Genomic DNA, 15,000 nt, shown 5'->3' on the forward strand with positions numbered 1-15,000 from the left:
TGCCCGTGACGTATGCGTGTCACAGGTCTGCACAGGGTGTCCTCACAGTCTGCTGAGCGTTCCTGTGCCACTTGAGTCAGCCCCCTGCCTGCTGTCTGCCTCCATACGTGCTGTGTGTTAACTACTGGGGGGGTTTTCTGGGGGGAAAGGGCTGCCTAACCATGCCCCCCTACCCTAACTCAGCAAGATAAGATGGCAGGAGAGTTTGACCCAGGAGAAACAAGAGCATAATTGCGCCATCGCCTAAAAGAGCAAGGTCAGTGAGTCACCTGTGTGTTCGACGCAGCGCTTGTTGTGACGGAGAGGCGCCTGGTCGAGTACTGGAGCCGACGGGGGAGGGAAGGAGTTCAGGTCGGCTCAGGAAACTTACCGAGGACCCCGTGGACCCGATGTGCCCACAGGACCAGGCAGAAGACCAGAGTAGCGGTCCTGCCCGGCTCTGTTTGTGCGTATGTAATGAAGACAATTTTAGGCAGATAAATGTCCTGGGAGAAATCACAGAAAATTGACCCTAAAGGTGAAGTGTAAATATCTATCTATCTATCTATTGCCAGACGCCTCAATCCCGTTTGGGGTGGCCACAAACAAATCGCCTCCAAGTCGCCCTGTCCCCCGCCATTTCACTGCCCTGCTCCCAACTCACACCCCCCTCTCTCATATACCTCTCCACCCCATCCCTCCATCTCATCCTTGGCCTCCCCCTCCCTCTCCCCCCCTCCACCTCACTCACATACACTCTCTTCGTCAGTCTTTCACCCTCCATCCTCTCCACCCCATCCCTCCATCTCATCCTCGGCCTCCCCCTCCCTCTTCCCCCCTCCACCTCTCTCACACTCTCCTCATCAGTCTCTCACCCTCCATCCTCTCCACATGGCCAAACCACCTCAGTGTGTTCCTCCTAACACTTCCTATCACCTCCACATCCACACCACAACACTCCTTTATATCCTCATTTGTCAGTCTGTCTCTCGACGTGACTCCACATGCTCCTCTGAATCATAGTTGTCACATACACTCTCCTAGTTAGTCTCTCACACCCTCCATCCTCTCCACATGGCCAAACCACCTCAGTGTGTTCCTCATAACGCTTCCTGTCACTGTATAACGCGGAATTCTCATGCATGTCTCTCTCAGCGAATCTACCTGTCTATCTATCTATAATTCTCCTATCATATATGGGTCTATCTATCTTCTAGCTGTCTATCTATCTGTCTATCTATCCGCCAGATCCACCACGGTCCTCTCAGTCAGCGCGAAGACCCCAAAGATCAACCCTCGGAGGCCCCCCCTATCCCCGCCCCAAGGTCTCGCATAAATGGAACGGATGGAAAGCTTCTGTCCGACCCCAGACCACAGACCACCAAGCCTATGGTGGCTGTTAAGGTGAGAGAGAGAGAGAGAGAGAGAGAGAGAGAGAGAGAAAGTCTTTGTTAGTGTCATAATTATAATAACAATGATTATAGTGATTAAGATAATAATAATAATAATAATAATAATAATAATGAATATATATATTTGCAATTGATAAGCACTTCTTGATTAAATGTTGCATGAATGAATTATTATTGATTTTAAATTGATTCTTGCAGTACTGATTAAAATATATCTATCAGCTGTATCTATCTATCTATCTATTGCCAGATGCCTCAATCCCATAAGGGGTGGCCACAAACAAATCACCTCCATGTCGCCCTGTCCCCTGCCATTTCACTGCCCTGCTCCCAACTCACACCCCCCTCTCTCATATACCTCTCCACCCCATCCCTCCATCTCATCCTCGGCCTCCCCCTCCCTCTCCCCCCCTCCACCTCACTCACACACACTCTCCTTGTCAGTCTCTCATTCTCCATCCTCTCCACATGGCCAAACCACCTCAATGTGTTCCTCCTAACGCTTCCTATCACATCCACATCCACACCACAACGCTCCTTTACTTATCGCTTGTTATATAATGGATATATTATTATTATTATTATTATTATTATTATTATTATTGTTATTATTATTATTATTATTATTATTATTATTGTTATTATTATTATTATTATTATTATTATTGTTATTATTATTATTATTATTATTATTATTGTTATTATTATTATTATTATTATTATTATTATTATTGTTATTATTATTATTATTATTATTATTATTATTATTGTTATTATTATTATTATTATTATTATTATTATTATTATTATTATTATTATTATTATTATTATTATTATTGTTATTATTATTATTATTGTTATTATTATTATTATTATTATTATTATTGTTATTATTATTATTATTATTATTATTATTATTGTTATTATTATTATTGTTATTATTATTATTATTATTATTATTATTATTATTATTGTTATTATTATTATTATTATTATTATTATTATTATTATTATTATTATTATTATTATTGTTATTATTGTTATTATTATTATTATTATTATTAGTATTATTATTTTATTTTTTTCCTCCCAGTCTGTTTTATTTGTTCGCACTCAAGCACACACTCAAACACACTCAAACTCACTCAAGCAGCCACACACTCAGACACACTCACTCAAGCACACGTCCTAACAATCCATCACACACACTCAAACAGTCATGCACTCAAACGCACACTCAAGCACCACACAGGGACCATTCAAACACACACTCAAGCACTCACACACCCACTCAGACACACACGCACCCAAACACACTCAGACACACACTCACTCAAGCACACACACTCAAACACCCACTCAAGCATGTTTTAGTTATCGCCATTATTATTATTATTATTATTATTATTATTATTTTTCGCGTCTCCTTGCGTATCCTGGTCATATTTATTTCGTATCCTTTCGTACCCTTAGCGAATTTTATTTACGAACTCGGCTAATCTAGACAGCCTAGCCTGACCTATCCTGCCTTCCCCTGCCTTGCCCTGCCTTATCTGATCCTACCCTACCCTACCCTACCCAACCCAACCCTACCCAACCCTACCCTACCCAACCCAACCCTACCCAACCCTACCCTACCCTACCCAACCCAACCCTACCCTACCCAACCCTACCCTACCCAACCCTACCCTACCCAACCCTACCCTACCCAACCCATCCCATCCCAACCCTACCCTACCCTACCCTACCCTACCCAACCCTACCCTACCCAACCCATCCCAACCCATCCCATCCCATCCCATCCCAACCCAACCCAGTTCAAACCTTCCTAACACCCCTGCTAACCCACCTAACCGTACTAACCCCACACTAACAGCCTAGTATGGGGGTGCCTCGCGCTGGCCTCACCCCCAGGCCCGCGGCACGCTCGTCCTTTCCGCTGCAAGAAAACAATCGATATAACCAGGACGATTTGACCTCAGACGACCTGCCCCTGAAGAATAACTTGGCCCAGCTGAGGAAGACCTTTGAAACGAAGGAGGTGGGTGCTGAGGGAAAGGTTGGACTGAGAAGAAAGAAATTGGTCTGAGAAGAAGGTGTTGAGGTTGTTACTGAGTAGGGATGATGCTGAGGGAAAGATTGGACTGAGAAGGAGAGTAGACTGAGGTGTTGTTACTGAGTAGGGATGATTTTGAGGTCAAGGAAATCAGTGCTGAGGGAAAGATTGGACTGAGAAGAAGGTGTAGTGGTTGTTACTCAGTAGGGATGCTGCTGAGGGACAGGTTAGACTGAGAAGGAAAGAAATTGGACTGAGAAGAAGGTGTTGAGGTTGTTACTGAGTAGGGATGATGCTGAGGGAAAGATTGGACTGAGAAGAAGGTGTGGGATGAGGGTTTGTTAATGAGTAAGGACAATTATTCTTGGAGAAGTATTTGGCTGAGAAGATGGGGAAAATATCAGAATGGAAAGGAATGGAAATAAGTTGCTCAGGGAAGGGTGTTTGGCACTGAGTAGGGATGATGCTGAGGGAAAGATTGGACTGAGAAGAAAATGGAGGTACAGGAAGAGGATTTTTAATATTCTAGGAGAAAGGTTGGACTGAGAAGAAGGTGTGGAAGAGTTGGATTAAAAGAAGTAAAATAAATCACTTAGGAAAAGGTGTTAGGGAGCTTTATGCAGAGTATGGTGATAGTGGAAGGATTTATGTAACACAGAAGAGGACAGTAAGGTGTAATAAACAAAATAAATCACTTAGGAAAAGGTGTTAGGGAGCTTTATGCAGAGTATGGTGATATTGGAAGGATTTATGTAACACAGAAGAGGACAGTAAGGTGTAATAAACAAAATAAATCACTTAGGAAAAGGTGTTAGGGAGCTTTATGCAGAGTATGGTGATATTGGAAGGATTTATGTAACACAGAAGAGGACAGTAAGGTGTAATAAACAAAATAAATCACTTAGGAAAAGGTGTTAGGGAGCTTTATGCAGAGTATGGTGATATTGGAAGGATTTATGTAACACAGAAGAGGACAGTAAGGTGTAATAAACAAAATAAATCACTTAGGAAAAGGTGTTAGGGAGCTTTATGCAGAGTATGGTGATATTGGAAGGATTTATGTAACACAGAAGAGGACAGTAAGGTGTAATAAACAAAATAAATCACTTAGGAAAAGGTGTTAGGGAGCTTTATGCAGAGTATGGTGATATTGGAAGGATTTATGTAACACAGAAGAGGACAGTAAGGTGTAATAAACAAAATAAATCACTTAGGAAAAGGTGTTAGGGAGCTTTATGCAGAGTATGGTGATATTGGAAGGATTTATGTAACACAGAAGAGGACAGTAAGGTGTAATAAACAAAATAAATCACTTAGGAAAAGGTGTTAGGGAGCTTTATGCAGAGTATGGTGATATTGGAAGGATTTATGTAACACAGAAGAGGACAGTAAGGTGTAATAAACAAAATAAATCACTTAGGAAAAGGTGTTAGGGAGCTTTATGCAGAGTATGGTGATATTGGAAGGATTTATGTAACACAGAAGAGGACAGTAAGGTGTAATAAACAAAATAAATCACTTAGGAAAAGGTGTTAGGGAGCTTTATGCAGAGTATGGTGATATTGGAAGGATTTATGTAACACAGAAGAGGACAGTAAGGTGTAATAAACAAAATAAATCACTTAGGAAAAGGTGTTAGGGAGCTTTATGCAGAGTATGGTGATATTGGAAGGATTTATGTAACACAGAAGAGGACAGTAAGGTGTAATAAACAAAATAAATCACTTAGGAAAAGGTGTTAGGTGGATAGATATACTGTAAAGACATGGAGAGAGAGAGAGAGATGGATAGATGTAGATAGCTAGCCAGATAGATTGATGGTTAGAGAGACAGATTGATGCATGTATATAAGAGAGAGAGAGAGAGAGAGAGAGAGAGAGAAAGTTGACACATACATGCATTGATAGATAGACAGAGAGAGAGAGAAAGACTTAGAGAGAGAGAGAAGGATAGATGGATAGATATGAGAAAGAGAGAGAGAGAGAGAGAGAGAGAGAGAGAGAAAGTTGATATGTACATGCATTGATAGATAGACAGAGAGAGAAAGACTTAGAGAGAGAGAAGGACAGATTGATAGATGGATAGATGTGAGAAAGAGAGAGAGAGAGAGAGAAATAGATAGATAGATAGATAGATTGAGAGAGAGAGAGGGAGAGAAAGACTTAAGAGAGAGAGAAGGACAGATTGATATATGGATAGATAAGAGAGAGAGAGAGAGAGAGAATGTGCATAAAATAGTCTTCACTATTCCATTATAACCAAAAAAATAAAATGAAATGAAATGATATAAATTCAAATATTCAAAAATTCAAAATCACAGGAAACGGACGGAGACAAGTGCATCCAATTGAACGAGGACAAGAAAATCCGTGGCATCAGCATCTCGGAGTTACGAAAAAACTATGAAACCAAGGATGGCAATAAGGTAGAACTCGGGATTGGACTCGTGCATGTGTGAATTCGTAGACGTTTGCTGGTTCTCGAGTACGCACGAATGCACGGATGGTAATTCACGTGTTTATTCGTAAAAGTTTCCGGTTTGGGGGTAGCATGAAGGAATGGATATTGCATGCGTAAATTCATTATACTTGGTCAGTCTGAGTGCAAACTAGTGCATGGATAATATTGCATGCGTGAATTTATAATATTAGTTTTTCAACACACAAATGCATGAATGATATCGGGTGCATAAATTCACAAAAGCAGGTTGATTTTGAGCATGCACAAATAATACTGCATGCATGGAAAATATGTCAGGCATGAATAATATTACGTGGGGGAAGAGGGAGGGGGAGGCCGAGGATGAGATGGAGGGATGGGGTGGAGAGGTATATGAGAGAGGGGGGTGTGAGTTGGGAGCAGGGCAGTGAAATGGCGGGGGACAGGGCGACTTGGAGACGATTTGTTTGTGGCCACCCCAAACGGGATTGAGGCGTTTGGCAATAGATAGATAGAGATGAATAATATTACGTGTGGATAGAACAGGTGCTTCTGCCCTGACGTGGTTTGCTGTCGTGCGATGTTGTTCTGACGCGGCACAATTTAGCGGAAGTAAACATTCTAATGCCGGCACTGTCAGTGTAACGCGGTAATTTGAACTGGGTGGGGTGTGGAGTTCCTATTTCACGGGAGAAGAGGAATTGCCGTTCAGCAACCGTCTTCCAAACTGTCCGATTTCGTGCATTCTTGTGGGTAGGTAAATAATATACAGCGATGTTAAAGACCGCTTCCCGTCCGATCAGCGAAGTTAAGCAACGTTGGGTCTGGTTAGTACTTGGATGGGTGACCGCCTGGGAACACCAGATGCTGTTGGCATAACGTTCTCCCTACGTGTCAAGTGGGGTTGGTGGAGGATTAGTGCCCCTCCCTGTAAAACAATTAACTCTAAGCCCTTGGCCACCCCGTTTGGGATACATGGCGTCTGGCAATGAATGAATGAATGAAATTATTATTATTCCTGTAAGCCAAGAAACCATTTACAACGCTGGGTGGTAACCATAAACCCAAACCATACGTTCTCCCTACGTGTCAAGTGGGGTTGGTGGAGGATTAGTGCCCCTCCCTGTAAAACAATTAACTCTAAGCCTTCGCCACCCCGTTTGGGATACATGGCGTCTGGCAATGAATGGATGATGATGATGATGTTAAAGACAGCAGCCGTCACTGAAAAACAATAGAATACAATATATTTACCTTTTTTAAACACAAACATAAATGTAACATAAGTGTCAGTTGTCAGATGGTGAGATAAACCAAAGCTAAGCACACACATTTAAATTTCTTAGGGCGCCTGACAGTTCTATCTATCTATCTATCTATTGCCAGACTCCTCAATCCCGTTTGGGGTGGCCACAAACAAATCGCCTCCAAGTCGCCCTGTCCCCCGCCATTTCACTGCCCTGCTCCCAACTCACACCCCCCTCTCTCATATACCTCTCCACCCCATCCCTCCATCTCATCCTCGGCCTCCCCCTCCCTCTTCCCCCCTCCACCTCACTCACATACACTGTCTTTGTCAGTCTTTCACCCTCCATCCTCTCCACCCCATCCCTCCATCTCATCCTCGGCCTCCCCCTCCCTCTTTCCCCCTCCACCTCACTCACATACACTCTCTTTGTCAGTCTTTCACCCTCCATCCTCTCCACATGGCCAAACAGTTCTCATGCGCGTAATAAAGTAATGCTCAACATTACCTATTAAATAATGACACAGACGTCTCCCAGTATCACGTCATTGCGTAACACATCAAGAGAAGGTAGACATAACCTTGTATAGTATTTTTAAACAGTTACTGGGACTGAAACGATGACATAGATGATTATAATTATGTTGGTGCTACGGAGCTGCTCAGATGACAGACTGCATCGGAAGATGTGAGTTCACCTGACCGACCACGTGACCACACCCACAGTAGGCCTTGGTTCCCTACAGCCTCGCAGGTTGTAGGTGATGATATTATACGCGTCAGCCATGCCTACTGTCAGTTTGATATCTTAGACGGCTCTTAACACCGCTGTATATTATTTAGGCACGCAACAAGAAGGTGCGAAGTTGGACAGTTTGGAAGAGGGTTGCTGAACGACAATTTCTTTCCCCCCGCGAAATAGGCTGCGGTGAAATAGGCTTTGATGGATTTTAGTGCGTCTTCTTCCCCTCTGCCTCATCTTCCGCGACGTGAATTTGCTCTTCACCACGCATAAGGTGCAATAAATAAAAACTCCTGTATTGACCTAATGTCTTTTTTATAACCATATTAATGCTTTGGAGTGACGTGGAGGGACAGGCTGACGAATGAAGAAGTGAAGGAACGCTGTGGGGTGGATGTGGATGTGGTTGAGAAGATTAGGAGAAATACACTGAGGTGGTTTGGACATGTGGAGAGAATGGAGAATGAAAGACTGACTAAGAGGGTGTATGTAGGTGAGGTGGAGGGAGGGGTAGACCGAGGATGAGGTGGAGGGATGGAGTGGAGAGGTATATGAGGTAAAAGAACGTTGTGGGGTGGATGTGGATCTGGTTGAGAAGATTAGGAGAAATACACTGAGGTGGTTTGGACATGTGGCGAGAATGGAGAATGAAAGACTGACTAAGAGGGTGTATGTAGGTGAGATTGAGGGAGGGAGAGGGAGGGGTAGACCGAGGATGAGGTGGAGGGATGGAGTGGAGAGGTATATGAGGTAAAAGAACGTTGTGGGGTGGATGTGGATGTGGTTGAGAAGATTAGGAGAAATACACTGAGGTGGTTTGGACATGTGGAGAGAATGGAGAATGAAAGACTGACTAAGAGGGTGTATGTAGGTGAGGTGGAGGGAGGGAGAGGGAGGGGTAGACCGAGGATGAGGTGGAGGGATGGAGTGGAGAGGTATATGAGGGAGGGGGGGGTGAGTTGGGGGGAGGGTAGTCAAATGGTGGGTGACAGAGCGACTAGGAGGCGTTTTGTCTGCGGCCACCCTTTGCGGGATTAGGGCGTCGGGCGATAGATAGATAGATAGAATGCTTTGGGGAGGTTTGAATTTTGGGGCAGGGGGTGAGGAAGGAAATAGGGGATTTTCATGACTCTCTCTAACGCGATATTTGCCTAACACGAGGTCTGTGAGGAAGCAAATGTCCGTGTTAGGTAAGGAACACTGTATTGCATGCGTGACATTCGTAAAAGTAGGTGAGGTTTGAGGACTCACAAATGCACGGACGATATTGCATGCGTTGAATCGTAAAAGAGTTGACTGTTTCTGCTTCTTGATGTGTGGCTTGTAAATTCGTAAGAGCAATCCATTTTTCAGCTCGCATGAATGGTATTGCATGCGTGAGTTTTGAAAGATTTAAATACTTGTCAGTTCGTGATTAGGTTGTGAATTCGTAAAAGGAGATCAATTTTGAGCATACATGAATAATATTGTATGCATGGAATTCTTAAAATGGAGGGTGAAAGACTGACGAAGAGAGTGTATGTGAGTGAGGTGGAGGGGGAAGAGGGAGGGGGAGGCCGAGGATGAGATGGAGGGATGGGGTGGAGAGGATGGAGGGTGAAAGACTGACGAAGAGAGTGTATGTGAGTGAGGTGGAGGGGGGAAGAGGGAGGGGGAGGCCGAGGATGAGATGGAGGGATGGGGTGGAGAGGTATATGAGAGAGGGGGGTGTGAGTTGGGTGCAGGGGAGTGAAATGGCGGGGGACAGGGCGACTTGGAGGCGATTTGTTTGTGGCCACCCCAAACGGGATTGAGGCGTCTGGCAATAGATAGATAGATAGATAGAATTCGTAAAGGTATACCAGTTGTTTGAGCTTACGTGAATAATACTGTGTGTGTGAAATTCGAAAGGGTTAAGACTGTTTAGTGATCTGTAACTCTTGGAAGTAAACTGTCATTAACTTGTGACAGTGGTAGGTGGTGGCGACCATCATCCACTCACTTGATGTAGTGCTGCCTACTTCTTCCTTAGCCTTTATCATTCTTTTTCCTGTGCCTGTCCTCCTCTCTTCCTATTTCTCATCATCATCCACTCACTTGATGTAGTGCTGCCTACTTCTTCCTTAGCCTTTATCATTCTTTTTCTGTGCCTGTCCTCCTCTCTTCCTATTTCTCATCATCATCCACTCACTTGATGTAGTGCTGCCTACTTCTTCCTTAGCCTTTATCATTCTTTTTCTGTGCCTGTCCTCCTCTCTTCCTATTTCTCACCATCATCCACTCACTTGATGTAGTGCTGCCTACTTCTTCCTTAGCCTTTATCATTCTTTTTCTGTGCCTGTCCTCCTCTCTTCCTATTTCTCACCATCATCCACTCACTTGATGTAGTGCTGCCTACTTCTTCCTTAGCCTTTATCATTCTTTTTCTGTGCCTGTCCTCCTCTCTTCCTATTTCTCACCATCATCCACTCACTTGATGTAGTGCTGCCTACTTCTTCCTTAGCCTGTATCATTCTTTTTCTGTGCCTGTCCTCCTCTCTTCCTATTTCTCACCATCATCCACTCACTTGATGTAGTGCTGCCTACTTCTTCCTTAGCCTGTATCATTCTTTTTCTGTGCCTGTCCTCCTCTCTTCCTATTTCTCACCATCATCCACTCACTTGATGTGGTGCTGCCTACTTCTTCCTTAGCCTTTATCATTCTTTTTCTGTGCCTGTCCTTCTCTCTTCCTATTTCTCACCATCATCCACTCACTTGATGTAGTGCTGCCTACTTCTTCCTTAGCCTGTATCATTCTTTTTCTGTGCCTGTCCTCCTCTCTTCCTATTTCTCACCATCATCCACTCACTTGATGTAGTGCTGCCTACTTCTTCCTTAGCCTGTATAATTTTTTTTCTGTGCCTGTCCTCCTCTCTTCCTATTTCTCACCATCATCCACTCACTTGATGTAGTGGTGCCTACTTCTTCCTTAGCCTTTATCATTCTTTTTCTGTGCCTGTCCTCCTCTCTTCCTATTTCTCCCATCTTTCCTGTCACTTCTTATTGCTTTTCTTTCCTTTACAGGTGGCTTTACATTGAGTGACAAGCCAAATGGTTTCCTGTAAGCCAAGAAACCATTTACAACGCTGGGTGGTAACCATATAACCAAACCATACGTGCCCCCTACGTGTCAGCAAGTGGGTTGGTGGTGGGTTAGTTTGATCATGTGTGTATTCGTGTACGGAAACTTCTAAATACACATGAAGGCTCGGTACAGTAATTCCTCGATGTACGATACTCCTAGACGCGATACCCCGGCTTAATGATGGGGACAGAAATACCACCATATCCTGCCCAGTGATATTTTAAGACTAAACTTGTGTGTTTACGTTGATCTGTAAACAGTTCTTAGATTAATGTGTTTTAGCCACTGAGCTCTGTTGTATGGGGAAGGTTTCTCATGGGTAGCACCGCGTGATTTGCGAATCCGCTGCCACGGTGGTGCTGGTGTAGCGGCAACCATGTCACACCACGCCTCATGCCTGCGTTTTTGTACTGAGCTGCTCTGTGTTTCTGAAAGCAGCTGATGATTCTGTAATATATAATGCCATGGTCCAGTGTCGAGCTTACGGATACAAAAATGGGCACAGGAATTCATCAGAGAGAGATGGCGTTACATTTGACAAGTCAGAAATATATCTTGTTGCTAATTGTATAACATTACTGTCCCCTGGGGTGGGGCGGGAAGATTACCCCAGTATCTCTGCATGAATGAGGCCACTACAACGCACCCATTTATCTCCAGTCTTACTCTCCATGTCCCTCCCTGCATGAATGAGGCCACTACAACGCACCCATTTACCTCCAGTCTTTCTCTCCATGTCCCTCCCTGCATGAATGAGGCCACTAAAACGCACCCATTTACCTCCAGTCTTTCTCTCCATGTCCCTCCCTGCATGAATGAGGCCACTACAACGCACCCATTTACCTCCAGTCTTACTCTCCATGTCCCTCCCTGCATGAATGAGGCCACTACAACGCACCCATTTACCTCCAGTCTTTCTCTCCATGTCCCTCCCTGCATGAATGAGGCCACTAAAACAGCCCATTTATCTCCAGTCTTCTCTCCATGTCCTCTTCTCTTCTGTTCACACTCTCTTGTAGATATTTCTATGTTTCTTCCAGCCTTTATCAATCTGGACATTCAGTTTCACGACATGGATGGTCTAAGGACGTCCCACACCATTTCAACGCCATTACTTACATGTCAAACAGCATCAACATTACTATCATTTCACCGTTAATACCACACTGTCTTTTCCCTTTCTGTTATCACCTTTCTCTGCCTTAATTAGTGCCATAAAGGGTAAGTTCTGCACTGCAACAACCTATGGCGTTGTTTTATACTCACTGGCTAATTGTACCCCATATAATTCGTTGAACTGGGCAGAAAAAAAAATATCTTAATCCATATTTGAATTTGTATCATAAGCAACGAGTGCTGGTGTTTCAACATGGCAGCCAAAGTCACACGCTCGTGGCGGAGATAGCCTCTTCATACTGTAGATCTCAGTGGTTTTAGCCATAGGTGGGGTGAACATTGTCATTTTTGTGTTTAGGTTGATTTATAAACTGTTTTTAGACTTAGATTAATGTGTTTTAGCCATAGGTGGGGTGAACATTGTCATTTTTGTGTTTAGGTTGATTTATAAACTGTTTTTAGACTTAGATTAATGTGTTTTAGCCATAGGTGGGGTGAACATTGTCATTTTTGTGTTTAGGTTGATTTATAAACTGTTTTTAGACTTAGATTAATGTGTTTTAGCCATAGGTGGGGTGAACATTGTCATTTTTGTGTTTAGGTTGATTTATAAACTGTTTTTAGACTTAGATTAATGTGTTTTAGCCATAGGTGGGGTGAACATTGTCATTTTTGTGTTTAGGTTGATTTATAAACTGTTTTTAGACTTAGATTAATGTGTTTTAGCCATAGGTGGGGTGAACATTGTCATTTTGGGGTACAGTTTACTAAGCTTGACTTCTTCCAGACTTATATTGGATGATTTTCAGATTTTATTTGTTGGTTTTAGTGAGTTATTTACAGGTGTTAGGCTTAGGTTAGCTTCTTTTACAGCTGTTAGGTCATTTAGACTGGCTTTACGCTTGTTTCTGGGCTTATTTGGATGGGTTTTGGGCTTGGCTGGGGGGGAAACCCAAGGCTGAAAAATGCATCCCATTACTTTACACGTTAAAAGGTCCCCAATATACGATGCTCCGCCTAACGATGGGTTTTTACCTGACCAATTACATCGTTAAACTGGAGTATACCTGTATTGAATTAGTGCATGATATAAAAGTTTGAATTCTTACATGCCTGATTTAAAAGTTTGAATTCGTACATGCCTGATTTAAAAGTTTGAATTCATACATGCCTGAATTAAAAGTTTGAATTCCTACATGCCTGAATTAAAAGTTTGAATTCTTACATGCCTGATTTAAAAGTTTGAATTCTTACATGCCTGATTTAAAAGTTTGAATTCTTACATGCCTGATTTAAAAGTTTGAATTCGTACATACCATATTTAAAAGTTTGAATTAGTACATGCCTGATTTAAAAGTTTGAATTAGTACATGCCTGATTTAAAAGTTTGAATTCGTACATGCCAGATTTAAAAGTGTATATATAGAATTTGATTTAGTAGAGAGAGAGAGAGAGAGAGAGCAAAACCCATATGTTGTGATTTAACAGTTTGAATTCGTACATGTGTGATTTAAAAGTTTGAATTCTTACATATGTGATTTAAAAGTTTGAATTCTTACATATGTGATTTAACAGTTTGAATTCGTACATGCCTGATTTAAAAGTTTGAATTCTTACATATGTGACTTAAAAATTTGAATTCGTACTTGCCTGATTTAAAAGTTTGAATTCCTACATGCCTGATTTAAAAGTTTGAATTCGTCCATGTGTAATTTAAAAGTTTGAATTCGTGCATGTGTGAGTGAATAGACTTTGAAGTTTGAAATACACATGAAGAAATAGTATACGTTTTTCTGTATTTATTTTTGTACTTAATTTGCATTTACGTTTTCCATTAAATTTCTCTTTAATTTCTCTCTTTATTTCTCTTTAATTTCTCTCTATTTACTTTAATTTCTCTATTTATTTCTCTATTTATTTCTCTTTAATTTCTCTCTTTATTTACTGTAATTTCTCTTTAATTTCTCTTTATTTCCATTAATTTCTCTTTATTTACATTGTTTAATTTCTCTTTATTTCTATTAATTTCTCTTTAATTTCTCTTTATTTACTTTAATTTCTCTTTGTTTCTCTTTATTTCTCTTTAATTTCTCTTTATTTCTATTAACTTCTCTTTAATTTCTCTTTATTTACTTTAGTAGAGAGAGAGAGAGAGAGAGAGAGAGAGAGAGAGTAACCTATCTTTCTTTTCTCTCAACAGGAGGAGGAAGAGAGAGAGAGAGAGAGTAACCTATCTTTCTTTTCTCTCAACAGGAGGAGGAGAGGGAGGCCGAGGAAGCTGAGGAATGTCCTTCCAAACTAGCGTCTCTCCGAAAGCAGTTTGAAAATCGCTCCTTCTCTCTCGATGAGCGGAGGAAAGAGGGAGGGAGGAGGGAGGAGGAAGAGAAGGAGAATGTTGGGGTGAGTGGAGGGAGAGAGAGAGAGAGAGAGAGAGAGAGAGAGGAGGCTTAACAATTATATCTGATGATGATGATGTTAATAATAAAAATAATAATAATAATAATAATAATAGTAATAACATAATAATACTAATAATAATAATAGTAGTAGTAGTAATAATAATGATAATAAATAATAATAATAATAATAATAATAGTAGTAGTAGTAATAATAATGATAATAATAATAATAATAATAATAATAATAATAATAATAATAATAAAAAACAAAACCTGACAACAACAACAATACATAACCGCGCCCCCATACCACCAGGAGCTGAAGTCCGGCCTCGGCACAGAACGCCGGCCGACCCTAGAGCAGAGAGTGTCCAGCTTTGACGACGCCCCCTCCTCCCCCTCCACCCCCCGCAGACCCACACTCTCCCGATCTTTCCGTAAGTGAGCGCCATCCACTCGTTTGGTGTAGTGCTGCCTGCTTCTTCCTTTAGCGTTGTCATTTTTTTT

General features: G+C 41.9%; 1 protein-coding gene and 1 pseudogene across 1 annotated transcript in view; both read left to right on the plus strand.

Moving 5' to 3' along the window:
- Nucleotides 1–15,000, plus strand: part of pod1 (coronin) — a 46,910-nt gene that overhangs the window by 10,595 nt on the left and 21,315 nt on the right. Inside the window, exons 9-13 of the mRNA XM_080280602.1 lie at nt 1,228–1,383; nt 3,268–3,432; nt 5,768–5,872; nt 14,354–14,494; nt 14,810–14,930. Of these exons, the coding sequence (XP_080136728.1) occupies nt 1,228–1,383; nt 3,268–3,432; nt 5,768–5,872; nt 14,354–14,494; nt 14,810–14,930 (688 nt within the window). The remainder of the gene's footprint in view (nt 1–1,227; nt 1,384–3,267; nt 3,433–5,767; nt 5,873–14,353; nt 14,495–14,809; nt 14,931–15,000) is intronic.
- Nucleotides 6,644–6,762, plus strand: LOC145410727 (5S ribosomal RNA; annotated as a pseudogene).

The sequence above is a fragment of the Coenobita brevimanus genome, chromosome 10 (assembly GCF_032717465.1).
Source record: "Coenobita brevimanus isolate Jiangsu-jjx chromosome 10, ASM3271746v2, whole genome shotgun sequence".
Lineage (NCBI taxonomy): Eukaryota > Metazoa > Arthropoda > Malacostraca > Decapoda > Coenobitidae > Coenobita > Coenobita brevimanus.